Below are 13,962 nucleotides of genomic sequence, written 5' to 3'. Positions count from 1 at the left end.
AATAATGCAGCTGCATTGAAATGTACAAATTATACATAACGATTATTTGTCTTATCTTTTCAGGGGGCTTGTATTTTGAATATGCTAAGAGATTATCTGAGTGCGGATACATTTAAAAGAGGAATTGTGCAGTATCTCCAAAAGTATAGTTATAAAAACACGAAAAATGAGGACCTTTGGAATAGCATGGCGAGTGTGAGTAGTGCTAGAGACCTCTCTTCTGTTGTTGCTTTCCTCTATTATGGTACTCCTTCACAAAGAATCAAAGTGCTTTCCACAGAAGTGAGGGTGTTATTTTATTTTTGGTTCCAGATTTGCCACACAGATGGTACCCAAACAATGGATGCCTTTTGCTCTAGAAGCAAACACTCATCATCAACCTCAGTAAGTCTCTCCATCTGTACCCACCCAGCCATGAACATTCTTCTCCATATTCTTTGAGCAGTACCTCTGTGCCAAACTTTTTGAGGTCCTCAGTTAAGTCACTTTCAGTCAATTCAAATTAAAGCATTCCAACTAAACCAGCTAAAAGCCTTTTATAGATTTTCCTAAGAATTGTCTGTGTAAGAGTGTGTCACAACCCTGGTGACAACTTCTCACAGACATTCATTCCTTTCAGTCCACTTTCCTTAAAACAGTGAGGTTAGGACAAGTTTCAGTGGTGGGCTAGGACTAGATTCTATCAGTAAAGAATATGTCAGTCATTTCCAGACCACTGCATATGAGGAAAAATCACACAATAGCAGAGAAAACTCTTAGATATTTACTGCACATCAGGCACATGCTGAACAATTAGCATGTCATCTTTACTCCTCTCAACAGATCCTTGAACCAACTCCTATTACTATCCAGGTCTTTAAATGTGGTAATGTGAATGTGATATCTAAAAGCACATGGTGGTAACTTGTAGAGTAGGGAATGAATTCCATTTTGACTCATGTTTTCAACTGTTCAGCTATCAAGAATCATACCAGTTGAGACACAAAATGATCTCACTCTGTTCAATCTGAATTTAGGGGATATTTTCATAGACAACTATGGATGACTAAAAATTCAATCAAATTTCATTTACCATATTTTTATTTCCTTGCAGGGATAGCTTTTTTAATCATTTATGCAGTAAAATATTTTACCTTTTATCTTTTCAAAAAGCTTTTCTAGTGCCAAGGAACACATCTTCTGTATTTCCAACTGCTGGTCAAGTACAAGCCATCTCAGAACTGTCACTTTAAAAGCACAACCCATTCCCTGACCAGTTTTTCTATTTCAGTTTTCCTAAAGCCAGCATAGTCATGTTGGTGTTGAAACCTTGCTGTCCTCCCCACACACCCCGCCTCTCTGTTTCTCTCGTTCTGTTGCTCACATGCCGGCTCTGTGTTTGTCTGATATGCCTGGCCATTAGCTGTGCCAAACAGGACCAACTGTACTACCGACCTGTCAAGACACATAGGTTTAGAGGAGATGACAGAAAGGCAGGCAGTCATGGCTCAGTGGTGGGAACAGGAGGGGAGGGCAGCCAGGGTAGGAAACTGAAGAACAGGGGAGACTGGTAATGGCTAGTGAGTCTGGGAGCACAGATCTCAGGTGATGAATTTCCCCCCATTTTTGTCCATAAACCAGCACTGGCATCAGGAAGGCATAGATGTGAAAACCATGATGAATACATGGACACTGCAGAAGGGCTTTCCCCTGATAACCATCACTGTAAGAGGGCGCAATGTGCACATGAAGCAAGAACACTATATGAAGGGTTCAGAAAGCATCCGAGAGACTGGGTAATGTTCACAGTGGATAACTCCTTTTTGGTGGGAAAGAATCTTCCTTTTGAAGTCCTGTCCGTAGAGTGTTTCAGTTGAATCTGTGTGTTCCACTCAGTTGACCTATACCCCAACTTTCCCAAAAGTATTAAAGAGGTTTTGAGTTTTGAATCTCTGTAAACCTGGCTATCTGTTTTGTAGTTTAGTAGGATGTAATTTCTAGTTATTAGCCTGAAGTCAGCTCTGATCTAAGTTAGCAGCTGCTGCTAAGTCATAGAAGTGTCTGGCATTGGTTGGAGTTGACAGAACCAACCAAGAGACACTCAATTCTCTTCTTTAGAAGTCTGAGTTACACCCTGGAAGCCCTTAGCTTATACCCTAGAAGAGTATTATTAGAAATGATACATTGCAACTTGTAAAATATTTGCTGTATCTTGAACTAATTTCAATCAGAACATTACAAAAGTATTGAAAAGAATTTCTACATATTCTTTGCACAAATATGTGTTAATTTTATCACACTTGATTCTCTATGTACATATAGAAAGAAAGCATTACAAAATATATAGCCTATATGTGTGTAGGCAATATGAATGCAATAGTGCATATAACTTATTACATATATTATACATAAACAAAGATATACAGAGAAGTTGTAGTTTCAAGAAAATAAAAACATTTACTTATGTAATCATCACACAATTTTCAAAATTAGGAAAACAATCCTATACAAAATCATAACTTAATCCATAAAGCCAATCCAATTTCTCAAATTGTCTTAAAATGTTTTTATATCAAAATAGAAAAATTTTGCTCCCAAATTTAGTACATTTCATATTTCATCACCACAAAATTTTGGTTTTACTTTTTTTTTGCAGCAATTCTCCCACCTCGTGTCCCTTGACATTTTCAGCTTTTCTAGTTCAGGACACTACTTTACTGAAATTTTCTTGACTTACATTTTCTTCTACTGTTTCTTCTTGATCAGATTTAGGTTTTTTGGAGAAACTCCAGAAGAGAAGTGACATAGGTCTTTTTGGTACATGATTAAGGAGGAGGGACATGGTACCAATTTGTGCTATTACTAGTAATCATTATTTAAGGTTAGTCATTAATTACTTGAGCCTGCTTTTCTCTTTCTACATTAGAGTCTGAGAAGGAAGAATAGTAGCTGAGCTGGAAGGCAGCCTAAGCATGATGACAGGTCTTGGCATAACATTCTTATACCACTCTGTTTTAAACTAGCCTAGCACATGATGGGGAGAGGTATTAAAAGCTGCTTGTTGAGTGAGTAAAGACAATGAACAATGCATACTTGCTTTCTTTAGGTACCTGTGGCACGTTCCCCTGACATTTATTACCAGCAGATCAGACACAGTCCAGAGGTTTTTGCTAAAGACAAAGACAGGTAATTTGTCATGGAAATAATTAGTTTAATTCAAGTAAGAAGTATAGAAGTGAATAGAAACTAGCTACCGAGCTTCTTTCGGTGTTGATTTTGGTTAAAAGAAAAGGGAATCGATTGAGAATTCTTGCTGGATTTGGAAAATGGCTCTATTGGTAGAGTGCTCATCTTATAATGTGAGGACTTGATTCTGATCTCCAACAGCTACAATACCAAAGAAGGTGAGTGTTGCCATGCATGATTGTGAACTCAGGGCTGGAAAGGACCAAGGCCAGTGAGTGTTCTTATTGCATGTCTTTTCCTGACAAAAAATGTACAGAATCTGAGGAACAGACAATGTTCATCCCTGATATATATATATGTACACACACACACACACACACACACACACACGCCCTCACTTAAAACAATTCATAGGGATTGGTTTTTTAAAAAGGAAATATAATGACATAAATTCAAAGAATCGAGTGCTATGACACTAAAAAGAATAGATTAGCAATAAAAATCCTCATTTCTTTGTTAATAATAGTGGGAAATATATGTTGGTCATAAATGTGATTGCATCATTTCTATAAATCTCATAGAATCTGGGTCTAATGCTACCTTTGGCATTTGTCTACTTGGGTGGCTGTTACATAGTTTCTACAAGAAATTTGTTTAGTCTTGGAGTTTTCCCCAGTTTCATTGTATAACCTCAGATTCAAAAACTTCTACCCATCCAGGGAATAAATGGTTTTGAGATTTATCCTGTTTTCTCTAGATGTTCTCATCCTCCCAGAAGCAGTGGAGTGGATCAAATTTAATGTGGGAATGAATGGCTATTACATTGTGCATTATGAGGATGATGGATGGGATTCTTTGAGTGACCTTTTAAAAGAAGCACACACAGCAATCAGCAGTAATGACCGGGCAAGTCTCATCAACAATGCATTTCAGCTTGTCAGGTAATGCAGGCTGCATCAAGTTATAGTTTATTTCTGAAAGCAGCTGTTACTGTTCAAATACTTGGTTTCTAGAGATGACAATGATGGATTGATAATGAGAATTCAAAAGGCATCACCTCCCCAAGTTCGTTTATTATTTATTGAGCTATATATTGTTCTCTGCATCCCTCCCTTTGTCCCTCCCACCCCATCTACCCTCTCCTATAATCCCCATTTTCCCAATTTCCTCAGGAGATCTATCTTTTTCTACTTCCCATGTAGATTAGATCCATGTATGTCTCTTTTGGAGTCCTCTTTGTTGTCTAGGTTTTTTGGGATTGTGAATTGTAGGCTGGTTTTTCTTTGCTTTATGTCTAAAAGTCATTTACGAGTAGGTACATATTATATTTGTTTTTCTGGGTCTGGGTTACCTCACTCAATATGACGTTTTCTAGTTACATCTACTTGCCTGCAAATTGCAAGATGTCTTTTTTTTCTGCTGTGTAGTACTCCACTGTATAAATGTTCCACATTTTCCTTATCCATTCTTCGATCGAGGTTGTTTTCAGGATCTGGCTATGATAAATAATGCTGCTGTGAACATAGTTAAACACATTTCCTTGAGGTATGATTAAGCATCCTTTGGGTATATACTCAAAAGTGGTATTGCTGGGTCTTGAGGTAGGTTGTTTTCTAATTTTGTGAAAAATCACCATATTGATATCCAAAGGGGCTGTGCCAGCTTGCATTCCCACCAACAATGGTGGAGTGTTTTCTTTACCCCACATCCTCTCCAGCATAAGTTGTCATCAGTGTTTTCGATCTTCACTATTCTTACAGGTGTAAGATGGAATCTCAGAGTTGTTTTGATTTGCATTTCTCTGATAGCTAAGAATGTTGAGCATTTCCTTAAGTGTCTTTCAGCCATTTTAGATTCATCTGTTGAGAGTTCTGTTTAAATTTATACCCCATTTTTTAAAAATTGGATTATTTGTTCATTTGATGACCAATTTCATGAGTTCTTTGTATGTTTTGGGGATCAACCCTCTCTCCGATGTGGGGTTGGTGAAGATTTTTTCCCATTCTATAGGCTGCCATTTTGTCTTGTTGACCATGTTCTTTGCTTTACAGAAGCTTCTCAGTTTCAGGAGGTCCCATTTATTAACTGCTTCTCACAGTGTCTGTGTTACTGGAGTTATAGATAGAAAGTGGTCTTCTGTGCCAATGCCTTCAAGCTACTTCCAACTTTCTCTTCTATGAGTATCAGTGTGGTTCATTTTATATTGAAGTCTTTGATCCATTGGACTTGAATTTTGTACATTGTGATTGATATGGATAGATATTTTCATTCTTCTACATGTTGATATCCAGTTATGCCAGCACCATTTGTTTAATATTCTTTCTTTTTTCCATTTTATGATTTTTGCTTCTTTGTCAAAAATCAGCTGTTTGTAGATGTGTGGATTGATACATGGATCTTCAATTTGGTTCCATTGGTTCACCTGTCTGTTTTTATGCCAATACCAGGCTGTTTTCAGTACTGTAATTCTGTAGTAGAATTTGAAGTTAGGGGTAGGGATGCCTCCAGAAGTTCCTCTATTGTACAGGATTGTTTTGGCTATCCTGGGCTTTTTGCTTTTGTATTGTTCTTTCAAGGTGTATTAAGAAATTTGCTGGGATTTTGTAGGGCATTGCATTGAATCTGTAGATTGCTTTTGGTAAAACTGATATTTTCGCTATGTTAATTCTACCTACTCAAGAGCATGGGACATCTTTCTACTTTCTGGTGTCTTCTTCAATTTCTTTCTACAAAGATGTAAAGTTCTTGTCCTACAGGTCTTCCACTTGTTTGGTTATAGTTAATTCAAGATACTTTGTTATTTGTGGCTGTTGCAAAAGGTGATGCTTCTCTGATTTCTTTCTCAGCCCATTTATCATCTGTGTACAGGAAGGCTACTGATTTTTTTCAAGTTAATCTTGTATCCTGCTACATTACTGAACGTATTTATGAGTTGTAGAAGTTCATTTGTAGAATTTTTGGGGTCACTTATGTAAACTGTCATATCATTAGCAAATAGTGAGAGTTTGATTTCTTTTCAAATTGTACCACCTTGATCTCCTTTTTTTTTTGTCTTATTGCTGTATGTAGAACCTCAAGTACTATATTGAATTGGTTGGATAGTGTGTACAACCTTGTCTTTTTCCTGATTTCAGTGGGACCACTTTGAGTTTATCTCCACTTACCTTGATGTTGGCTGTTGGCTTGCTGTATATTTCCTTTATTATGTTTAGGTATATTCCTTGTATCCCTGCTCTCACCAAGACCTTTATTATGAAGGGATCTTATATTTTGTTAAAGGCTTTTTCATATCTAATGAGATTATCATGTGTTTTTTTTTCTTTTCAGTTTGTTTATATGTTGGATTACATTGACAGATTTTCATATGTTGAACCATCCCTGCATCTCTGGGATGAAGCCTACTTGGTCATGGTGGATGGTTTTCCTGATGTGTTTTTTGATTTGGTTTGCCAGTATTTTTGAGTGTTTTTGCATCAGTGTTCATGAGTGAGATTTTCTGTAATTCTCTTTCTTAGTAATGTCTTTCTGTGCTTCAGATATTAGGGTAATTGTAGCCTCATAAAAAAGATCTTGGCAATGTTCCTTCTGTTTCTATTTTGTGGGACAATTTGAGGAGCATTGGGTTAGATCTTCTTTGAAAATCTTGTAGAATTCTGCACTGTAACCATCTGGTCCTGGGTGTGTGTGGGTTTTTTTTTTTTTTTTTTTTTTTTTGGTTGGAAGACTTTTGATGAATATTTCTATTTCCTTAGTGATTATAGATCTATTTAATTTGTTTATCTGGTCTTGATTTAATTTTGGCAAGTGATATTTATCCAGAAAACTGTCCGTTTCCTTTAAGTTTTCTAATTTTGTGGAGTATAGGTTTTCAAAGTAGGATGTGATTGATGATTCTCTGTATTTTCCTTGTCTCTTGATATGTACCCCTTTTCATTTCTGATTTGTTAATTTGGATATTTTCTTTCTGCCTTTTGATTAGTTTGGATAAAGGTTTGTCTATTTTTTGATTTTTATTGAAGAACAAACTGTCTCATTCATTCTTTGTGTTGTTTTATTTGTTTGTATTTTGTTGATTTCAGCTCTCAGTTTATTTCCTGCCATCTAGTCCTCCTGGGTGAGTTTGATTCTTTTTGTTCTAGAGTTTTTAGATGTTCTGTTAACTCATTAGTGTGGGATTTTTCCAGCTTTTTTAATGTAGGAATTTAGTGTTATGAACTTTCCTCTGAACACTGCTTTCATTGTGTCCCATGAATTTCGGTATGTTGTGTGGTCATTTTCATTGAATTTTAGGAAGTCTTTAATTTCTTCCTTTATTTCTTCCTTGACACATTGGTGACTAATGTGAGCATTGTTTAATTTCCATGTGTTTTGGGTTTTCTGAAATTAGTGTTGCTGTTGAATTTTAATTTTGAGCCATGGTGATCCAATAAGATACATAGGGTTAGTCCAAATTTTTGTGCCTGTTGATGTTTGCTTTGTTACCAAGTATGTGATCAGTTTTTGAGAATGTTCCATGAGGTGCTGAAAAGAAGGCATATTCTTTTATGTTTGGATGGAATGTTCCATAGATGTCTCTTAAGTCCATTTGAGTCATAACATCTGTTAGTTCCCTTATTTCTCTTTTAAGTTTCACAACCTGTCCAGTTGTGAGAGTGGGGTGTTGAAGTCTCCCACTATTAGTGTGTGGAGTTTAATGTGCAATTTAAGCTTTAGTAGTGTTTCTTTTACATATGAGGGTGCCCTTGGATTTGGGGCATAGATGTTCAGTATTGAGATTTCCTCTTGATGGATTTTTCCTGTGACTAATATGAAATGTCCTTTGTCTGTTTTGATTGATTTTAGTTTGAAGTCTATTTTGTTAGACATTAGGATAGCTACACCAACTTATTTCTTAGGTCCATGTGATTGGAAAGTCATTTCCCAACCCTTTACTCTAAGGCAATGTCTGTCTGTGAAGTTGAGGTGTGTTCTTTGTATACAGCAGGATTAATTCTTTTTTCATATCCAATCTCTTAACCTGTGTCTCTTTATAGGTGAGTTGAGTCTATTTATATTAAGGAATATAATGACCAGTGATTGCTAGTTCCTGTTATTTTAATTTTCATTGTTAGTGATGTTATTGTGTTTTTCCCTTCTTTGGAATTTGATGCTGTGAGATCATCTATTGTTTATGTTTTTGTAGATGTAGCTAACCTCCCTGGGATGGAGTTTTCCTTTTAGTACTTTGTTAGTAGGTATTGGTTAAATCTGGTTCTGTCATGGAATATCTTGTTCTGTCTATGGTGATTAAAGGTTTTGCTGGGTATAGTAGTCTAGGCCTACATCCGTGGCCTTTTAATGTCTGCATAATGCTTAACCAGAACCTTCTGGCTCTCATTGTTTCCACTGAGAAGTCAGGTGTAATTCTGGTAGGTCTCCCTTTATATGTTAATTGATCTTCTTCCTTTGCAGCTGTTAATATTCTTTTTGTTTTTGCCACCCCCAATATTCTTTCTTTATTCTGTATGTTTAGTGTTTTGCATATTATATAGCAAGAGGGCTTTCTTTTTTATCCAGTCTGTTTGGTGTTCTGTAAACTTTTTATATCTTTATATTCATATCTTTCTTCAGTTTGGGAAAGTTTTCTTCTATGATTTTGTTGAATATATTTTCTGTGCTTTTGAGTTGGATTTCTTCATCTTCTATCCCTATTATTCTTAGGTTTGCTTTTTTCATAGTGTCCCAGATTTCCTAGATATTTTATGTTAAGCTTTTGTTAGATTTAATGTTTTCTTTGACCTATGAGGCTATTTCCTCTATTGTATCTTTAGCACTTGAGATTCTCCCTTCCATCTCTTATATTCTGCTATTTATGCTTGCATTTGTGGTTCCTGATTATTTTCCCATATTTTCCATTTCCAGAATTTCCTTGGTTTGTGTTTCCTTTATTGTCTTTAGTTTTGTTTTCAAGAGTTGAATCATTTCTTTCATATGTTTGGTTTCTTTTTCTTGGTTTTCTTTAATGGATTTGTTTATTTCTCCTAGTTTTGTTTGTCTTTTTCTCCATTTCTTTGAGGAACTTTTTCATTTCCTCTAAGGGCCTCAAACATTCTCCTAACATTATTTTTTTTGGTCGTTTTCCTCTGCTTCATCTATATTTGGCTGTTCAAATCTTGCTGTTGTAGGGCTACTAGTTTCTGTTTGTGTCATGTTGCTCTTTGTGGTTCTGAGTGTGTTCTTACCTTGTCTATCCATCCTTTCCTCTGGTTGGTGTAGTTTGTGCTGTGTCTCTGGTGATCAATCTTCCAGGTGCCTGTGGATCCAAGGCTCAGATGGTTGCTCCTCATGCTTTAGTTGGGGCCATGGTTCCAGTCACCCTGGAGGTCACTTGGTGTTCCTGGAGGTCACTCAGCACTCCACGGTCAGACCTGTTCCTGCTGAGGTCCCTGGCTTGAGCCTGGTCCCACAGAGGTCTTTGGCTTGGGCCTGCTCCCCTGGTGGTCACTCCCTCATAACTGCTCCTACAGAGGTTGCTTTCTCCCCATGTTCTTTCAACAGTGCAACATAGCTTTAGCCTGAAGCTCAACCTTCTGTCTTTAATTGCTAGTTGATATATAATACAGAACTTGTATTTTAATCTCTCTCATTAATAACTCAAATCAGGCTGAGGCAAATGTGCAGGAAGCCTTGAGAGCATCCTAGTAAGCTCCTTGCCTATTTCTACAGCTTTGTCCTGCAGCTTTTCTGTCTGATATAGGAATGGGGCTTTCCCTTGCTGGGTTCTTAAACCTCTTGAAGCCTTCTTGTGAGACAAATTAATCCAGGTCCAATTGTTTACATGACATTTTTGGATCAAAAGAGAGATTTCTCTTTTGAAGATAATGCGTCTTTATGGAATATAGTTTATTTAATTTGGCCCTCTCAAATGATCTTTGACTAACCAAGGCCAGAGTGAACATACTCTTTTCTTCATGTTTTACAATTGGGGAAGGAAAGATTTTCCAAACTGGAAACATGAATGCATTCATCTTTCATGTGGTGATGAAGTTCCAAGTTCCATCTTGGTAGGATGAAACAGCTCTGTAATTCTCAGATTCCATATCTCTCTACCCTGAATGTAGAGTCCTTCCTTCTGGTCCTCATATTACTACAATTAGTCTCCTAAGGTGAAAAAAGCAGAGAGAAATTAAAGGTTGCTTGAATAGTTGCTTGTTCTTGAACACAAGTTCATCTGCATGGCCTACTGCAACTGGAATTTCAGAGGGGTCTGCTAGTCAGACTTTTTTTTTGAACTGAGAAGATGCATTTATGAAAAGCATTCTTATTTTTTTCTAAGCAGCAATCTCACTGACCTTGATCCCTGAAGGATCTTGTATTGAAGTTCTTAGCTTAGGCTGAAAGGTCACACAGTTTGATGTATTCTATGTTACAGACACTAACATGCATTATTTCATATTAGTCACAAGCTGGACTTTATGAATTTTCTTTCCCAATGTCATCTTGTGTGGAACAGAAATTATTCTACTGCAAAATTCATTATTTACAAATGATTTCTGCTTTTCTGGAAGATTATTGTAATATATGTTGAAACAAAAGGATGATTTCCTATAAACCTGGGACCATCTTGTCTCTTGCTCAGCATTGGAAAGTTATCAGTTGAAAAAGCCCTGGATTTAACCCTGTACTTAAAAAATGAAACAGAAATTATGCCTGTATTCCAAGGTTTGAATGAACTGATACCTATGTATAAGTTAATGGAGAAAAGAGATATGAATGAAGTGGAAACTCAATTCAAGGTAATGCCTGAGATGAATCAAATAGCTATAGTATAATTATAATTTTCTTATAGATAAAAACGTGCTTATTATTATATGTATTTGAATGTATATATACATAAAAATAGACATATATGTCCTCTTATCCATTAAGGAAAAGCAAATAAAAATTTAGTTTGGATTGACTAGCGAAGATTAGAGCTTGATACTAAATAGAAAAAGTGGTGTTAGATTCTGTACTTAATTTTCATGTTTTTCCTACACAAGTATTTCATTTGACTTGACATATCTGCTATAATTACTAATCCTGGTGTTCTCCAGGATTCTAAGTGGCACTTGAAGAACAGACCCAAAGTTGCTACTTTCTTTAATCAAATATTGTGGGGATCTGTATACTTTGCTCATAAGTTTAGTCTGTTCATCCTGATTTAAGTAGATGGTATATTTTAGAAATGATTACTGTGATAATATTAAAATCATTTATTTTGTTTTTTCCCTTTTAAAAACTAAATTAAACAGAATTGCAAACTTTTAAAGAAGTGGGGTTGAGCTTGAAAGATTATTTCCATTTGACCACTCGCTTAAAATTATTAAAATACATTCAATATGTATTTATGTGATGTTTCTCATCACCTGGAGAACTAGGCTGTATGACTATGAACTGCTGTCACTATTCCCATCATCCTTCACAGGCCTTCCTCCTTAGGCTGCTGAAGGACCTTATTGATAAGCAGATGTGGGCAGATGAGGGCTCTGTCTCAGAGAGAATGCTCAGGAGCCAGCTCCTCCTCCTCGCATGTGTACGCAAGTATCAGCCCTGTGTGCAGAAGGCAGAGGGCTATTTCAGAGCGTGGAAGGCATCCAGTGGAAACTTGAGGTCAGTTCTCACTGAACAGGTTGTATAAAAAGGGTATCTCTCCTGTTTTTCATCATTGGCACTAACCATAAGGAGAAGCTGGATAGACAAGTCTTCCCTACTTCACGTTTTTGGAAAATGAATTGACCTTTCAAATTAATACTTTCAAATTTCTCAACTTTCTATTTTAAGAAATGCAACAAAGAACTTCTCTATGCCTAAAAAATCAATGTCTTGGGTGGAGTTAGAACATGAGTACAGATGCTGGGTGGTGGTGCATGCCTTTAATCCCAGTACTAGCAGATCTCTGTGAGCACAAAGCCAGCCTGGTCTACAGAGCTAGTTCTAGTACAGCTAGGGTTGTTACACAGTGAAACCCTGTCCCTTGTCTTGAAAAACCAAAACCAAAAAAAAAAAAGCACGATTACAGTAACTCTACTTTATGTAGTGTGTATAAGATAACTGAACAGACATGGCCATGGCAGGCTAGAACAGAGGCAATGTATTTTACAGGAGTTTCTATCTTCAAAAACCCTGTCCAGGGTATCTGGTAATTGTTCACACTGGAAATGTAGGTTCTGTAGTGTCTTCAGTCTCCACTCCTGCTAGCCCTCTTGTATTTGGAACTTTATGGCATTCAGGAATCATTTATGGCACCATCTGGATACTTGCCTTTAAAGGACATTTTTTTTTAACAAAAAAGGAAAACAAACTATCTTTTTTTATTTTACCTTATCAATCCTAGTTCCCACTCCTTTCCCTCCTCCCATTTCTGCCACTTCCCCCTCCCCAGACCCCATCCTCCATCCAGCCCTCAGAGAGGGTAGGGCACATTGCTTTGCGGAAGGTCCAAGGCCCTCCCTACTATATCTTGGTTGAACAATGTATCCATCCAAAAAGAATGAATTCCCAAAAGCCAGTATATACAGTAGGGATAAATCCTGATGCCACTGCCAGTGACCCCACAGTCTTCCCCAGCCATGCACTGTCAACCACATTCAGAGGGACTAGTTTGGTTCTATGCTGGTTCCTTCCCTGTCTGGCTAAAGTTGGTGAGCTCCCATTAGCTCAGGTAAACTGTTTCAGCAGGTGTCCCCATCATGGTCTTGACCTCTTTGCTTATATTCTAAATGACATGTTTACCAACCATAATGCTATTGAGATTCCTGACTTTTCTACATGGAATAAATTTTTTAAAGGTTTTTTTTTAGATTTATTTATTTATTATATATACAACATTCCTTCCTTCCATGTATGCTTGCATGCCAGAAGAGGGCACCAGATCTCATTATAGACGGTTGTGAGACACCATGTGGTTGCTGGGAATTGAACTCAGGACCTCTGGAAGAGCAGTCAGTGCTCTTAACCTCTGAGCCATCTCTCCAGCGCCTACATGGAATAAATTTTGAATGTCAGTTGAATATCTTTCTTATCATGTAAAACATAGATGTATAGGCATGTATGGTGATATTTATAACTGTAGTTCTGAGGCTGCTCAAATCTAATTTTAGACATTTTCTCTTGCCTGTTTTCTTAAAGTATAAAAGAAGGAAACAATAATTTATGTTTTCAGGCATGAGACTGTGATCACGCAATTAGTTCTTAGTTGCTATTATGTATATAAAAAAGACTTGCTCTGTCTCAGGATCTTATTGTTTTATTCTTTCCCATAGCCTCCCTATTGATGTGACCTTGGCAGTGTTTGCTGTGGGGGCCCAGAGCACAGAAGGATGGGATTTTCTTTATAGTAAATATCAGTCATCTTTGTCTAGTACTGAGAAAAGCCAAATTGAATTTGCCCTCTGCACAAGCCAAGATCCAGAAAAGCTCCAGTGGTGAGTCATGCATTGATGTCCACATGGCCAGGAAAAATGGAATGATATAAATCATTATGGCACTAGTTTTTACTATATTTCCCAGGAATTATTTATTCTGCTGGAAACACTCTGCAAATGGGCACATGGAGAGACACCTAATGAGGATGCCATGTTTTTAAAACAAAGTATTGGGAAAATATTTAAGTCATGTGTATTGTGTGTAACATATTTGAAGTATTTAGGAATACTTCTAGAAATTGTTTTGAGGAAATGAGGTAATATATGGTGTAGGTCTTGTAGACACTATGTAAATGTTAGCTTTTAATCATGTTGCTAGAGTGGGTTTATCGAGACTATACCAGTTTACCTT

The 13,962-nt window shown here is 36.8% G+C and overlaps 1 protein-coding gene across 3 annotated transcripts in view; it reads left to right on the top strand.

Moving 5' to 3' along the window:
* Nucleotides 1–13,962, top strand: part of Erap1 (endoplasmic reticulum aminopeptidase 1) — a 42,805-nt gene that overhangs the window by 25,761 nt on the left and 3,082 nt on the right. For all 3 annotated transcript variants that reach the window (XM_038321816.2, XM_038321814.2, XM_038321815.2), the window contains exons 9-16: nucleotides 64–195; nucleotides 313–384; nucleotides 1,621–1,775; nucleotides 3,086–3,165; nucleotides 3,923–4,106; nucleotides 10,784–10,940; nucleotides 11,612–11,796; nucleotides 13,449–13,610. In XM_038321816.2, the coding sequence (XP_038177744.1) occupies nucleotides 64–195; nucleotides 313–384; nucleotides 1,621–1,775; nucleotides 3,086–3,165; nucleotides 3,923–4,106; nucleotides 10,784–10,940; nucleotides 11,612–11,796; nucleotides 13,449–13,610 (1,127 nt within the window). The remainder of the gene's footprint in view (nucleotides 1–63; nucleotides 196–312; nucleotides 385–1,620; nucleotides 1,776–3,085; nucleotides 3,166–3,922; nucleotides 4,107–10,783; nucleotides 10,941–11,611; nucleotides 11,797–13,448; nucleotides 13,611–13,962) is intronic.

The sequence above is a fragment of the Arvicola amphibius genome, chromosome 3, assembly GCF_903992535.2.
Source record: "Arvicola amphibius chromosome 3, mArvAmp1.2, whole genome shotgun sequence".
Classification (NCBI taxonomy): Eukaryota; Metazoa; Chordata; class Mammalia; order Rodentia; family Cricetidae; genus Arvicola; species Arvicola amphibius.
This window is presented reverse-complemented; position numbering and strand designations above follow the sequence as displayed.